General features: G+C 38.9%; 1 protein-coding gene across 1 annotated transcript; it reads left to right on the forward strand.

Annotated features, from left to right (window-relative positions):
* The first annotated feature begins 368 nt into the window (after positions 1-368).
* LOC139447302 (NAD-dependent protein deacylase-like) lies at positions 369-15,619 on the forward strand. The gene is made up of 9 exons (XM_071228602.1): positions 369-791; positions 3,640-3,786; positions 6,464-6,562; positions 8,494-8,620; positions 9,988-10,075; positions 11,313-11,366; positions 12,484-12,607; positions 14,075-14,190; positions 14,606-15,619. Exons 1-9 carry the CDS (start codon positions 666-668, stop codon positions 14,676-14,678), a joined length of 954 nt encoding a protein of 317 aa, XP_071084703.1. The 5' UTR covers positions 369-665; the 3' UTR covers positions 14,679-15,619.
* Positions 15,620-17,123: the final 1,504 nt, after the last annotated feature.

Below are 17,123 nucleotides of genomic sequence, written 5' to 3' on the forward strand. Positions count from 1 at the left end.
TCGCTGTGCAGAGTTGCGTCCTTTAGGCACGCCAGAAATCTATGATTGTGGTTTCGAAACCCGCTTCGCCCCAATTATGTTTCTAAGTTTATCAGCACCATACCCGTGCTCGTGGGTTTCACCGAAGTGGTAAACGTCTGAGACCTGCATCACTTCGGGCTTTCTTCCCACATTAAGCTGTCACACCGTGATATGACTGGAATACTGTTAAAGCGGCGTTAAACCCAACTCACTCACTCACTACTTGAAATGGTTTCACTGACAGAACCAAGCTCCCCACAGCGGGAGTGTCTCGAAGGTGTCACGCGCTGGGAAAGAGCTTGTTTTGCAAAGGGAAGTAACTCTAAATTATTTACCCTCATCTCTGATCAAAAGGATATGTCACTTGCAGTATTTTGACCGATATCCCGCTAGTTTCAGCTTATAGATTCTTTGATCCTGTTTTGCATGCACAAATCACCTTTTGCAAGTGTCTTGGGACAAAGAATGCCACATGACGTAATCTTTAATGCAAGCAGCGGGTCCCGAACAACTGTAGGCCTACTCCTAAATCACACGCAGTCAGACAACCGAATTTCTTTCAAGTTTTGTGACAAGGAATATGAGTAGACAAGTATTACATGGTTGATTTTGCAACAACCTTTTCTTTCAACAAGGAAGTTTAGATGTTCTCCAGTAGATCCGGGTCACTGTGTGCATCTCTGATCAGACATATCAAGCCGTTGTCACGGACGAAAGATTTCCTCATTACTTCTGGCAATTGTTGGACGTTCAGCATGGCGGGGAGACAGGTAGGTACACTGTCTTCTGTCTCATAGATTACTGTATGTTCTGATTCATAGATTCATAAACATGATGGTAAATCAAATCATAACCTGCTCTCGAACTCAATCAAACGCGGGTGGGGGGATGGTGTGTGTGTGTTTTAGGTGGTGATCGATATATATAACTGCAAATTAAGTTACCTGAAGCAGCATAATTATGTTTTAGATTGTCTACTCTTTGGTTTACGAAACACAATAGACTGTGGACCCAAGTGAGTACAAATATCTTGAATACCCAAAGATAAATATCAATACATGAATGGAACCATGGAAGGAAATACTCACTGACGCAAAAGATCAGCTCGAGCCCTGGGTACCCAGACCTGTATACAGGACAGTACTACATGGCATTAAACAACAAACAAATCAAAATTTTAATCTTTAATACATCGCCCACCAATTAAGGCTTTTCATTCAATGTTTAGGTTGAGTCATTTTTCTCACATAACCTATAGCTATTAATTAACTGGAAATGATCTTGGATATTTCATAAATGAAATGTAATATTGAGCACAGAGAAGGCATGAATTGTTTGACAGGCATTATTTAGAACTTGATACTGTTGTAGAGTACAAAATGCAGAGATGCAGTTACTGCAATATTCAAAGTATGTGTGGCAGTTCGTTTGGGCAGAGTTTTAAGAAAATTGTTATCCATAAATTTTCTCTACATTGAATTTAGGCAAGCATTACAAGGTTTAGTACTCCATTTATGGACTTCAATTCCAGCATTGATGTTGCAAATTTCTTCTTAATTCAAAATTCTGAATTATACAATATATTGTGATACATATTGCAATACAGTCCTGTGCATTGTAAAATATATTGTGATACACTTTAAACATCCAATACCCATCCCTAATGTGTATGTATCATTATATCAAGTGCTTGACACTAACGACTGAAAAAAAATACCTTTCTATAATATATTAAGTTACTCAATGATGCAGGCAGCAAATCTTGTGTTTCATTAAGAGGTCACTGTCTATGGTGTGTTGGTGGGACGGGTGGCCCAGTCGTCTAAGCCCCCGCGATTCGCTGTGCAAAGTTGCATCCCTTGGGCATGCCAGAAACCTATGATTGTGGGTTCGAATCCCGGTTCGCCCCGATTATGTTTCTAGGTTTGTCAGCACTGTGCTCGTGGGTTTCACCAAAGTGATAAAAATCTCGAACCTGCATCACTTTGGGCTTTCCTCCCACATTAAGCTGACACGCCGCGATATAACTGGAATAATGTTCGGCCTTAAACCCAACTCACTCACTCACTCACTCACACTCGATCCTTCGATAGGTGCTGCTTAACCCAGCGCAGAGAAAATAGCGCCAAACACAAGTTAAACCAGTCAAGTCCAAAATAAGCAAATATTTTGAATCTGCAAAGAATAAGAATAATAACCTCTATTAATGGGAATTAACACAGTGCCAAAGAAATATTTACATATCCTATTATGTTTCGTTGAACGTTTGCATTAAGTGTACAGGTAATACCGTATTTGTTTCCAATATCATCACTGGATTGTCTGATCCAGACATACCTGGAATTTTGCAGCAGAACATGGCATTAAACCACAAACAACAACATAGCATGACAAAGTAGGTCGCTCGACTCAGATACTGTAGGAACAAACCTCAAGGCCCAGGAACTGCATTAGTCTCATGTAAACAGCTCAGTCCCATCTGTATTCTGCGGCCAAAAAAATAAAAAAATCTGCAGTAAAAGTTTGTAAATTCTGACTTTGATAATTCTGCACACAATTCTGCAGACTTTTAAGCTTAGTTTTCACGAATGTCATAGTTTTGCACCAGTTTGACTTATGGCAAGTCTGTTTATGATAAACTTATCCTCTAGCTTATTCTGGTGAATCTGGAGATCACTATGTACAATGCAGACATGCACTTTTGGTAAGCAATAATGCGAATGTCAGCTTCACTTCAAAACGAAATAAACATCTGTTTACATGTTTAAAACCATCTTTCGACTCACATGTTAAAATTCTGTAATTCCTCGGCAGCTAAATGCAAATTTCTGCACAAGATATGATTTTCTAAAAGGTAGCTACATTTCTGTGGGACTTTTTTCAAAATATTCAGCGACAACTGATTTTCGCGGAATACAGCAGGGACTGAAAACTTAAATAAAAACACACAGACTGCAGGGAATGACTTATTATCCCCCCAAGTGAACTGATTGGTTTAGTCATCACTTCAATAAATATTATTACATGAGTGTGTGTGTCATACTGTTTCATGAAACTATTGGCAAAATTTGGTATTTACTGAGTGAGAGTGAGGGAAATGTATGACACAAGTCCTGGAGAAACACTGTCACACACTGATGCATGTTATAATCTCTTGTGTTATTCATCATTGATAAAAAAGCCTCTGTGGCCTGGTGAATAAAGCGTGTGAGAGCGGAAGGTCAGTGGTATCATACCCAAGAGGCTTTAAAAGATGGTACTTATTGTTACCCTGCCTGGTGCTAAGGTGATATAACAACGACTGGTCAGCTCAGAGTCTTTATAATCTGTCTGAGTGGGGTATCCATTTTAAACTCTAGCATGGTATCTGTCAATAGACTAGCACTATAAAACCGGGTCAAGTCACACACACGTCTATGTACATGTATGTCGGTATGGACACAGCATTAAACCCCATTTCACCTCACCTCATAATTGATACATACCTGAATTGAATAAGCAGTATGTGTCATCTGTAAAACAGAAACAATCTGATCCTAGGAATAAAAATTAATGGTCTGAGATTCACATTCCCTAAGATTATTCATAATAATAATGTCTTAACTGTGTTCATTTAAGCAACCAAGCTCTGATATGGCAGCTTTCCGGAAGGAATTTGCAAAGGCGAAACACATCGTTGTGTTGACTGGGGCGGGAGTGAGTGCAGAGAGTGGTGTCCCCACATTCAGAGGAGCTGGAGGCTTCTGGCGGAAGTACCAAGCTCAGGTAAGAGTATTACCATGCAGGCCTCAAACTTTAAATTTTTACCAAGAAGCCATATGGCTACAAGTATAACTTTTTTCCACATAGTGTGGTAAAATAAAGTGAAGTCAATATTGTAGGTAGCCAAAAGCATATGAATTATCTTTTTTCAAATAACTATTATAATATGTACAAGTCATTGTACTAGTTTTGGAGTTGTATATTAGTGGAAACCTTACTCGATCTTTGTTATTTGTGACTCTAACAATGATGCAATTTATGTTATGAGATTATGTAGGTATATAGAGGTTATCACATGAGTGTGTTTGGGGATGGTAAATATCCTGCATTAGGAATAAACATAGTGTTTATTCCTAATACAGGATATTTACCATCCCCTAACACACAAGCGTGATAACCTCTTTATCATATAATGTCATTCTTTAATTCTGTACTTGAAAATCGCTTTCCCTCTCCACAAACATTACCGAAACATTGCAAGTTTTCCTGGAATGTGCGCATTAATATATATTACATCACAGGGTAAGTGATGTGTCAGTCGGACAGTGACAGTATTCAATATAGTTCCAACTGAAACATGTTTCTTATACAATGGCTAAACAACATGTACGCAAAACAACAATTACCTACACAAATTGTTTTTACTTGCCTTTCGTGGCAATCCATCGGTCCGTCCGCTAGAGTAACTGTCCTTTGTAAAAGGGAAGCTACTCTAACCCTAGAGTCTCTGAGACGACACGGCCACAGTCAATCTTGGTTGACAGTCTGTCCTGTCATAACATTACGGAATGCAGTCAGATATACAGGTTTCAAGCCGCAGAGGTCTACACGCACAGATATGGCTACTGATCCCGCTTGGCTAGGCCTTGTTCCCTCACAAAGTTGTTTCGAAATTTATATCTCCTAAGTTGCCAAAATCTATAAAATGCCTTAGCTAAGTTACAGTTACACACTGCTTTTCAGTATATTAGACCTTTCTTGTGATAATGATAGCAATTATCCCTGAAGTTTATCCAGATTTCCAATGGTTACTTCGATAGCCAAATGACGAGGGAAACGCCATGTTTGTTTATAAACACTGAAAGTAGTCCCTACTTGACCTTTGATATTTGCATCTCTATCCACATATGACCCAAACGGATGTCGTTTTTATCCGTTGGCTTTATCCTGTGGAGAAACCTACCCATATGATAAATTCTTGCTTATCCAATGTGCATTGTCAACTGAAATAAAATACTAATTACATATATATTTCTGTACTTCAGTTTATTGTCGACTGTAGGAGGAATTATTTACAAGTACAATTATTAGCAGACATGTTTTCCATGATAAGATGTTATTTATTTCTGTATATCCATAAATGTAGCGGGCTGGTCCAGTAGCCTAGTGGTTAAAGCATTCGCTCGTCACGCCGAAGACCCGGGTTCGATTCCCGACAGGGATACAATGTGTGAAACCCATTTCTGGTGTCTCCCGCTGTGATATTGCTGGAATATTGCTAAAAGTGGCATAAAACCACACTCACTCACTCATTCCCCAAGATATTTTTCATGGTAGTCATTTGGCTTCCTCTGAATCTTAGACAGTAGACAAATTGAAATTTAGGTCGCATTTACAACCATTTTAGTCGTTACTTTGAGGCCTGCCATCATTACATATGTCTCCATTTCTTTGTGATATATATCCGATTGGTTTGTATTGAGTCATTTTGAATTGCATGACCATAAAAATTGCTATCCGTACAAATTACACTCATTAGTAAGAGAATATCTGTGGTAAGTTAAATATGAGCAATTAAAGTTCACCATGTGATCTCACATGGGCATTCCACGTTGAAGACACCAATACCCGCCTGCCTATATTTGTTGTACGAGACCGACGACTTAATGGATCTGGTGATCAGACTTGATGACTTGGTCAAAAGTTAGCATGAAGGTCAAGGACGAATAAGGACGGCTAGTACTGATCTGGAAATGATTGTGATACAAATAGTCATGAATTGTAACCAAATTCAGTTAGCAGATGTATTGATGTTGTAAAATAACAGAAGTTGGGTCACCAACAGTCACTATTCAACAGATGCAAGGTCATTATAATGGCTACACAACAAACAATCTGCTCAACACAAATGCAAAAGAATTTCTGCTGCTACAGTGTTCCCGTTTACCGGTAATTAATTTAGGCTTGGACCGGAAATTCATGTGGCTGCCAATCCCTGAGGTTCAGTAAATAAAGTACCTTAAAAATCTTTGTTGTTGAACAAAACATCAGCAATATTCATATGAGAATATTTTTCAAACAAAGTCAGCTGGTCTGTTACCATCAGAGTTTCCCCTTGTCTATTTTTAGTGCAAGGAAATAACATTTTGCTTTGCTTCGAGGTGAAATATCCATTTGTAGCGATTTTGTCTCGAAATATTGAAAAGAAAAGAGAAAATTGTGACTGAAGTTTGTGTGAATGACGTGTAGATCTAAGTTACTTCAGAGATGACATCATTGCACTGAAACATGATGTGGAAAGAATTTAAACGAGGTTATTTTAATACATTTGTCTCTTTGTTGAAAGTTGGGACTGACAAAAATTAGGACTGGTACATTTTAGAGTTGCCAGCCCACTAGGACTGACAGTGTCAAAAGCCAGCGGGAACGCTATGCTAGCATCATGATATTTCTCTTTCAGAATCTGGCAACCCCTGAGGCATTTGAGCAGAACCCATCGCTGGTGTGGGAGTTCTACCATTATAGGCGCGAAGTCATGCTGAGCAAAAGCCCAAATCCGGTTAGTTGACTTTTCTCACACATGCAGGATAGATCCCTTGTACCCCTGCTTGAAAGTTGTAACTGACATACTGAGTGGGGATTGGATGTCCACAATGTAGGGATCCAGGTCTTAACAATTCATGTTGTAAGAGTTGGCTTAGATGGGGATTGGGGGGTCAAGCTCTATGATTTGGGTGACTAAGGATGCTGCTCATGCTATCAACCACTGGTTCACCTGGCCCAGACTATCTTATTACAGCGTGGTGACATGACTGAAATATGGCTATAGTGGCATGAAAAACCAAACAATGATTATCAAGTTTCCCAGGTAAGGACTGATCATTTGCTATTCTTGAAGGTAAGACATAGGATTATTTTTTTTTCAATTTACATTGAAAAAATAAATATTAGTCGGTCCTTCGATTCAAGTTCATTTAAATGTAATCTTTTATCTCACTTCAATTGTTATGACATCATCTCACACCCTTGTGGTGTGTGCGAACTGTAGACGTAATAAATTTTTGATTTGAAGTTTACACGATATATGGCCTTTCCATTGGATGAGAGGTCGGTCACATGACCGCGAAATTGACCGTCAATTGCTATCGTTTGCAATTTGATGTTCAAATGTTTTTCATGAGACCGTGTTCTTGAAATGATGTAAACACTGACGGACTACTTCCACATTCCTGGGGAAAACTCTGGGAATTCCCAACCGGGAAAACATATATAAGCGTTCTTTCTGATCATTTAGAACCTTTATTCTCCGTCTCAGCGTTTCAGTATACGTTGAGAAATGTCAGAGAGCGTGACTGCATGATTGTTTACAAATATCCTCAATGTGGCCTATCCTAATGAACAAACGAAGAAATGCACATCTAAACTCATTCGTGACCAACTTGTGTTATTACGGGACAAGCCGAATAGCGACTCGTGCCCCTCTCGTGGCCATTTTTGCGACCGGGTTCCGTCTTAGCGCAAACGGGCATACCTCAAATAATTGTCAACTCGTCGCGTTATGGTTCACATATATTTCCCCATATATTATATATATTTCAGATGCAATTTAAAGCAAATCTGGACATGTCAAGATTGAATTGACATTTCATAGACAAAAGTGATCTGTCCCTTTCAATTCACAAAACCAGAGCTCCAGATAACTTTTTGAGCAATTGAGTTTTTACTCTTGGGTTTCTATTTTAATTAGGTTATAACATTTTTCTTTGGGTAACCAATATTATTTCACTCATCCATTCATCACTCTATCAGGTTTTTCCCCAAATTAGTGAACATTTTAACACTTAAAAAATATGAAATAATGTTTTAGATGTATATAACTGTTCTAAATATATACCGTGTTCGACGTAATAAGCGCCCCGCTCTAATAAGCGCCCACGGTTATATTTGCTAATATATTGACTAGTGAACAATCCCAATTAGCACCCCTTCGGATTGATCAATGTACACAAGACTTATTTATTCGCATATAATACGCACTCGTGTGTTATATGCACCCTTAATTATAGGCAATTAAATTCTGGAAAAATATATATGTCATTTATATACATTTCAAGTTGTCAGCATAAACCACGAAATTTATCTTTCAACTCTGTTGTTTTTCACCAAAATAATATTCTAATAAGAGCCCCCTATTTCTAATTTTGAGAGCGCCCTGGGCGCTTATTACGTCGAATACGGTAAGCTTGACTCAGAAAGTAAATTAGCTAATATAATTGTGTTTCGGAAATTAGTTCCGTTGTACGCAGGCTAAAAAAGCTTCATTGTGTATTTACGCGTGCTGTTTTTATACATTTGAGTGTTTCTTTAATGCACGTGTTTTTGTACACAAGATGATTGAAAGTAATTGGGTTTGGAATATTTTGGGGGAGTATTTTACGCAAATACGCAGCTTATCTGTAGCTCTGCAAAACAAAAGCTGTCTTTTCCCAGGCTCACAAGGCTATAGCGGAATGTGAGAAGCGGCTAGCATCACAGGGACGTCGTGTGGTAGTTATAACACAGAACATTGATGAGCTCCACCGCACTGCAGGGACACAGAACATACAAGAACTGCATGGTGAGTAATCCTTGTATCTCCGGGGACTTAGGACACATTTTATTTTATGGTATACAAATTTTGGGTAGCCATTTAACTATATTCAAAATATAAATTAATTTGTGTGGCTTAGTATTTTTTATTCAGTATATGTATTTCTTCGCCATATAACCTTGCCCTTGTCAGTTGTTATCACTTACTTGATAAAGGTAGCATCTGTATCAAAACATCGTAGCTGAAATCCACACATCAACTCTGTCTTCGTTGTTACTACAGCTGTTAAAATGCCACTTAAAGAAATGATTGGTATACATGTCGTGTTCCCAATGTGGCATGTCTGTGATTCAGCAGATGTGATGGAAGATAAAAGTCACCTTTGGTTCTTGTGTCAGAGGTAATATGTCCCGGGCAGCAGCTATATTAGGAAATGCTAGTCAAGTAAATGTTCATATTCTACCTCATATTTCTCGACGGACAATGCAAGTCTGTCTGTTGTCTATATCATATATAATCGGAGAGATCTTCAAGACAAAAAGTCCAACTCCCAACTGCTAAGCTCTCTCAGGGTTTAGCATCAAAAGCCAGATACATTCTTGCTCACGTTCCTTAATAGAAGATTAAAAGATTTTAATGCATTGAACATTTTCTACAATCCAGGGCCCACTCGCATAAAGCGATCTTAGCGCTAAGACTATTGTAAGCCTATGTTAAAGTATGGTAGTTATGATCATCTTAGCGCTAAGATCGCTTTATGCAAGTGGGGGCAGTAGTTGTCAGAATTCTCTTCCCATGACCTTATCATGCTTATAAATCTGTAGGTTGTGTACTTATGAAGTTCTTCAAATGTACCTAATTACTGTCACCTTATGCTGAAGTGGAGCTTCCCATCATACATGAGTATGACATCAATAACTTTAACATCTCTTCTGATAGTGTAATATCTGTGAAGCTGAAACACCAATCCTGTCTCTAACAATGCCACCAGAATTACAATCGGATTCTTAACATCTCATTTCTACCTTTAATCAATTGAAAAGCTCACCTGAACAATATGACCTGTTGTCTTAAATGACCTAATTTTTACATTTTACATCCCCTCTGAACATTCCAAAAAAGGTTGGGTGAGCTACAGAGACATTTTGATCTTTTCTTGTTGTTTAGACGACACGATCTTCAAAGTACCTGACTGTGGTCTGTAAATAATCACATCAGGGCCAGACAATCCCATGAGGGTCATATTGAGCAGCAATTCATGCCATTGGGGTACAATGGCTTGCACTCGAGAATGTCACCAAGTCTGACCACTTGATCCATGAAGTCGTCTTTTACAACCAGCTTGGTTGCTGGGGACCTATTCTATCTCGGAAGTATCTTTATATTTATTTCAGGATCGTTATTCAAGGTTCGATGCACCAAATGTGGTGATGTGACTGTGAACAGAGACAGTCCGATTTGTGAAAGCTTGAGAGGCAAAGGGTGAGCCTGTTTCTATATCAAAACAATCTAAATGCTAAACGCTTCATTGAAAAATTCAGGGAATAGCATCCTCCTCCCGTTATAATAAATATGCTGGACCCATTCAACACCAAAGCTTCATTTCGGAAGTGGTGTCAACGTCTTCATCTTTTTTATCACCAACAAGGTACAAGATTTCTCTCATTTAGGTGTGTAGTTTGATTGGGCAGCTAAGTGTCCTGACACTAAACTCAGGTTTAAAACAAAGCTATTCTAGTGTATGGGTGTTGATCATGATAGAGTTAGGTACGATACAGTATTTAATAGTACATACTTTCGATATGTGTTGAGTGGAAAATAATATATGCACACAGGACTTTATCAGGGCATTCTCAGAGATCTTCCCTAAGCCTTAACCAGATCATCTTCCTGAGGCAAGGGTGTGTTTACTGACTATAGAGTGGAATTTCCAGGCTCGATCGTAGCACCACCAGTGGCTGTTACGTGTCATATCTCTTGTATTTGCTTAAAAAAAATGGTGGCACCCAGTAAAGACAATCTGATCGATAATCAAGATCTATATTGTGATAAAACGGGTCTTATCCCCAAAGTGCAAAAAATCATTTGAAAACCTTATGAAAGCATGAAAAGATTTGCAAAATATCTGTCGACACCCAGTTGACAGTACACAGGCTTTGCAAATCCTCAGTCGACTGGACTTTTAAATCCATGTTGTTTATAAAACGGATGTCTAGCATGTGTCTAGTTCGTTAGTTTCATTATCACTGGTAATGAGGAAAAGACTTTGATATTTAGGTTTCCATTATTGTAGTAAATACAATGTCAACATAGTTCTATATATAAGAAAATAAATCTTTGGCAAATTAAGTTTTTGCCATTTTGCCTGCCATAGGCATTTAGTTTGGAATCCCAAATAACTCCCTGGTACCTTTGAAATTTCTCTCATGAATATCCATGACAACAACTGGTACAGAAAACTTTGTTTGTATTGAACCTGCTAGGCTTGACCCTGTGAGTGTTGAAAACGAACCTCCTATCTTGGCAGTGACTGTATATATCTACAGCAACTCTGATCTTCTCCAATGATTCCTTACCCAAACATATACCAAAACAGACAATTTCACTCAGAGCAGTACAACAAGGTTTTACTTTAGGTAACTTGAAAATTTTAGTCCTCATTTAAGATAAAAATCGTGAATATTTTATATTTTTGTTTTATCTATGTTTAAATTTTCAGTGCACCAGAGCCTGATTCGCCTGACGCCCAAGTACCTATCGACCAGCTTCCAAAGTAAGCTTTGGCATTGGCTTCAGTTTCGGTCATGTCCACTAATGGGGTTTTCATGATCAAGATAAGGGTCAAACTTTACATGTGTTGTAGATGTACATCAACTACTATGTGTTATTAACTACTAGCTGTTATTCTGATTGTTTGAAAGTGGAAAAAAGTGAATTTATGTGCATTTTGTTATGCTAGTATCTCTGCATGGGCAGCTATAAAGCAGAAAATTGCTGATGTGATGTCAAACTTTATCTACTTACCTCTTCTTCTTCTCCAACCACCCCACCCCCAACACACAACACACTATATGGAGTGTCTTTTGGTATCAAATATAACAACATGAGTTGATACTAGTTTAAAACTATGAAGCCTTTATTGACAAGTGTTGATATATTTGATATAATATCATAAAAACACAAGGGTGAGATCTATTTATAATCCAAGATCAATTTTCTTCTCCAGTTTGTATGCAATAATAACCATTGTCTTGAGTGTACAACTTACAGCTAACCAGCTTCAGTAGCCTAGAGATTAGTCATGTAATTTGAGTGTGATGTTATTTGGTAACCGATGATGTCACAATGATCTGCAAGTATTTTGCTGTAATTTCAATGATTTTACACCAGTGAAGATCCAGGGAAGAATAGGTCTTCAGCAACCAATGCTTGCCATAAAAGGTGACTGTGCTTGTCATAAGAAGCAACTAACGGGATCAGGTGGTCAGGCTCGCTTACTTGGTTGATGTATTCCAAATTGCGTGGATCGATGCTCATGATATCAATCACTGGATTGTCTGGTCCAGACTCGATTATTTACTGACTGCCGTCATATATCTAGAATATTGCTGAGTGTGGCGTTAAACAACAAACAAACAAACAAATAAATGATTTTACACTCGCAATGTCTCCCGTGGCGGCCAGTTGGGGATGGTAAATGAAAGTTTTGGTATCAGTGTTCAGTTGTTCTCTTATTGTTCAGTTGACTGAAATTTACACACATGCAGATTATATGGACTTAAGTTGTTAAATATAACTACATACTTAACAAACCATCAGCAGCATTAGGATACTTGACTTACTTATGAATGATTGATTTCCAGATCTTGACTCCATTCAGTATATTTCAGGTGTAAGAAATCTGGGTGTGGTGGACTGCTGAGACCTCATGTGGTTTGGTTCGGTGAATCCCTCGACCAGGAAGTCATGAAACAATCCGGAGAGGAGATGGACAAGTGTGACCTTTGTCTGGTGGTAAGTCCATGTATCAGTTCATTATGTTAGTCCATGTGATCAGGCCATGTGGTCAGGCCATGTCATCAGTTCATGTCATCAGTTCATGTGATCAGTTTGTGAGGTCAGGTCATGTGATCAGGACATGTCATCAGTTCACGTGATCAGTTTGTAAGGTCAGTTCATGTGATTAAGCCATGTGGTCAGGGCATGTCATCAGTTCATGTGATCAGTTCATGTAATTAGGCCATGTGGTCAAGCAATGTGATCAGGTCCATGTGGTCAGGCCATTTGATCAGTTCTTGTGATCAGTTTGGGAGGTCAGGTCATGTGATCAGTTCATGTGATCAGTTCATGTGATCAGTTCATGTGGTCAGCCCATGTGATCAGTCTATGTGATCAGTTCATGTGATCAGTCCATGTGATCAGTTCATGTGATCAGTCTATGTGATCAGTTCATGTGATCAGTCTATGTGATCAGCCCATGTGGTCAGTTCATGTGGTCAGTTCATGTGATCAGGCCATATGATCAGTTCATGTGGTCTGCCCATGTGATCAGTCTATGTGATCAGTTCATATGGTCAGTTCATGTGGTCAGTTCATGTGATCAGGCCATATGATCAGTTCAATATGATCAGTCCTTGTGGTTAGTCCATCTCTTCAGTCCATGTGATCAGTTCATGTGATCAGGCCATATGATCAGTTCATGTGGTCAGCCCATGTGATCAGTCTATGTGATCAGTTCATGTGGTCAGTTCATGTGATCAGGCCATATGATCAGTTCAATATGATGAGTCCTTGTGGTTAGTCCTTCTCTTCAGTCCATGTGATCAGTTCATGTGGTCACGCCATGAGGTCAGGTCGTGAGGTCAGGTCATGTGATTAGTTTATGTTGTACCATGTGTGTTTACACAGACCATGGGTTTATTGATGATGGTCGTACCAGTTTTACAGTTTTTCTATAAAATTCCCTTTTAATACATGGTTTCACACTCTTTTAAAGTCACTGGACCAATGTCACTCTTTTCGATTTTGTCCTTCTATCTGAAGCCAAAGGCAAGTAAGTCTTTCTGTCTAGCAAGTTCAGCTAGTCTCATATATCACATGTTCCCGAGGCAATGGAGTTAACTGACTAAAAAGGTCCAGTTTCCACCATTGCCGAACTAGGCTTGAATTATGGAGTGACAGTTTGACTGTACTAACGAGTCTATGCATATTCCAATCAAAATCGTATAACAAAATCGGCACCTGGTTTACAAATAACATTGCAACTGCCTTGCAGATTTTGCTCAAGTGATTTGATGCACTTAAGGTAAGACAAGATTGTCGATCAGATCATATGGACAGGTTGCTGGCATGTCGGGCCAGATTCCACCATTTACAGGTCTTTGTTATACACCTGGAATATAGCTGAGTGCAGTGTTTAACATCAAACAAATAAAACCAGCAAACAGTTTGTTGTATCTGACAATGACACTCTCTCCGCAGGTTGGGACCTCTTCCGTTGTGTATCCAGCAGCCATGTTTGCCCCGCAGATAGCCAGCAGGGGAGTACCGGTGGCTGAGTTCAACATGGAGAGCACCCCAGCAACCTCTTCCTTTGGGTAGGTGCATGGACTGACTATTGTCGATTATCCAGTGCATTGAGTCTTCATTCTATTATGATACATGCCCTGGACCCATCCACCACCTGTTTTTTTTTCTAAATCCTGTTTGTATGACATGATTCTAAAACTAGAAGTTACATTTTCTGTTTTTGATTGATACTAGTGGTGATATGACCAGTACTTGACCTGATCTTGTGTGCCATATCTCAGTTACAGCAGGACTTGCCTGCCAGTGTCATAGTACTCAGGAAAATGTCTTTATTCCACCTGAAAATTAATTTACAACAGTTTTCTGTTGTGATTAAATATATCAAAGCCTTCAGACAAATCAAAAAGAATGTTCAAGATCAGTTTGACTTAAATTCTATGCTGAGAGAGTTTGATGTATATGTTTTTATCCATTTTTCTCCAGATACCATTTTGAGGGCCCGGCTGGGTCTTTCGTTCCTCAAGCTTTGGCCAGACATGAGAGCGAGACCAACTAGTTGGAACAGATGTGTGACCTTCCTGAAACCAACAGAAGATTACATTATTAGCTCAACTACCAAAGCAACCTTGTGATCTTTAGGACGCTATCGATATTGATCATAGTGATCAATAATCGCTTGGAAATCTTAATCCTCAAATAAGGTTAAATTCTTGAATATTTTTTATTTTTGTTTTTAATTTTCAGTGCCCCGGAGCCTGAAGTGACTGACGCCCGAGTACCTATCATCCAGCTTCCAAAGTAAGCTGTGACATTGGCGTCAGTTTCGGTCATGTCCACTAATGGGGTTTTCATGATCAAGATGAGGGTCAAACTTTACATATGTTGTAGATGTACATCAACTACCACTGCTACTACTGTATATTGATGAAGATGTGACATCTGTATATTGATGAAGAGCTTCAAACAGCTCTTATTCTGATTGTTTATTTTTTCATCTCCAAAATGGGTTATGTTCGTGATAACCTTTAGGATTTGACATTAAGATGGATGAACTTTCTTATTAATGTAGCTGGAGGCATGGGACTTTGTGTTTCTATATTTGCATGGAAATTGTAAGACTTTGATACAGTTGTGATTCCATAAACAATATTCTCTGCTTTGCTGACCTGAAATTTTTTCTGTAGGCCAGAAACTAAGTTTTTGTCAACTCCAGTGCTTTGTATTCTCTATACTTTTTTGTTTGGATGTGGAATTTTGCGTTTGATACACATGGAACTCAAATGAACACATACTTGAATATGACATGTGCTGCTTTTGTAAAGGTCAGTGCTCTTTGATTATTTATATGACAAGATTTAATGGATATGTACTAATTATTATTATGGAAATGGCATAGTTTGTGTTATGCATTTTACCCCTGTAGATCTGATCATGAGGGGGAGATGTGTTTTTATGTTTTCGTTTTATGTGTACATTTGAATAAACTATTTTGTGATACATGTCTTATACATGTTTTATATAACAAATAGTATTAGATGTCACATAGTCCTGCCGTAGAACATCCACACATAAATAACATTTGGTGGGAAGAAATTACTTTTTTCAACATGGTTATCACAAAAGTCATATTCTTTAAAACAATATATCTGTTGTGTGACACATATGAAATATCTGAGTTTCAGCAACCCTTATTTTTCATATGAGGTGACTAACGGGATTAGGTGGCCAGGTTCGCTGACTTACCAGGTAGTAAGAAAACCAATGTTGAATTCATTAAAGCTCTTGCAAAAGTTAGATGGGATCATGTATTATCATACCACTTCGTATCCATACACAATTTAGATAGGGTCCCATGTCATACCAAAGCGTCTCATAAATGGTTTGTGTTAACTTCCACCTACATACATATAACATGTTTACTGATTAACTTTACACTTATTGAAAATATGTGGTGACAATTAGTAGTATTCCTGGGTTCGTAAAGTCCATTTTCGCCTTGGAAAATGTAATTGTTTTAAATCATTTTGCATGTTTAGTTGTGTGGTTAATGCAGGCTTTTGTCAAACTCGTGCACTTTGGATTAAAAGCACCAAACTTGGCACACAAATACATTGAACCATTTCTTGATATGGATCCAGCTCATAAGCGTCCCCTTGTAAAAAAACCAAGATGGCTTGCAACATGGCTGAAATCTTTAATGTCAATCTGTCATGGCAGATCTGCGGAATCTGTGACTCGTATAAACTACACAAACTTGGTTTAAATTCTGTATTTGTACACACAAGATAAAAGAATCAAATCTTGTCTGAAATTCCAGATCTGAGAGGACGCAATCAAGGCAAAAGGTCATTTATTGGCAGATGTTGGACCTGCACGAAAACATGTCTTTCCCACATTAACTAATCCCACAGACTGGGGTTGGGAGAGATAATGGGGTTCGACTTTACATGGTATTTGTCAAAAGACGCCAAAACTGTTGTGAAAATTGCTCAGCGGAACGCCCAACTCGAACGAACGATTATGTATCATTACTGGGCGAAGCGTTGTACAAATCGTGGCATAAATAGTATTACTAAGCGCTCAGACAAAGACAATCGATTTGCTCACACAATCCTGCAGCGTTTTCTCAATATTGCCATCGTGTATTCAAGCAAGATTGTTGGCCATCACACAGACTGTGACTAGGTCAAGGTCATACATGATGAAGATAATTACAAACGAAGACCTTGTTCTGCTGACACTTCATCGAGTCGTGACCGCCTCTGTGGCCTAGTGTACAGAGCGTCTGCCCGGAGAGTGAAAGGTCTCTGAGCTAGGCTGAGCTCTCCTGGAGGGAGAGCTTGGAACAGCGGCGACGGGCGGCGACGTTGGTGACGAAGATGGAGCTGACTTGGAAGCCACAGTCGACCAGGAAATCGGAGAGATCCTGGTTACTGTGTATTTCATGCTCGAACCTCTCCTGACCCAAGTACTGCACCATCACCATGGGAGGGCGTGGGCG

This window comes from Haliotis cracherodii, unplaced genomic scaffold (assembly GCF_022045235.1).
Source record: "Haliotis cracherodii isolate W230 unplaced genomic scaffold, xgHalCrac1.p SCAF_10, whole genome shotgun sequence".
NCBI lineage: Eukaryota > Metazoa > Mollusca > Gastropoda > Lepetellida > Haliotidae > Haliotis > Haliotis cracherodii.

Excerpts from the sequence above, each read along its gene's own strand:
- LOC139447302 (XM_071228602.1), top strand. The coding sequence starts at position 666 with ATGTTCTCCAGTAGATCCGGGTCACTGTGTGCATCTCTGATCAGACAT. Across the intron at positions 6,563-8,493 it reads TGAGCAAAAGCCCAAATCCG|GCTCACAAGGCTATAGCGGA; the intron begins GTTAGTTGACTT and ends GTCTTTTCCCAG. Across the intron at positions 10,076-11,312 it reads GAAAGCTTGAGAGGCAAAGG|TGCACCAGAGCCTGATTCGC; the intron begins GTGAGCCTGTTT and ends TTAAATTTTCAG.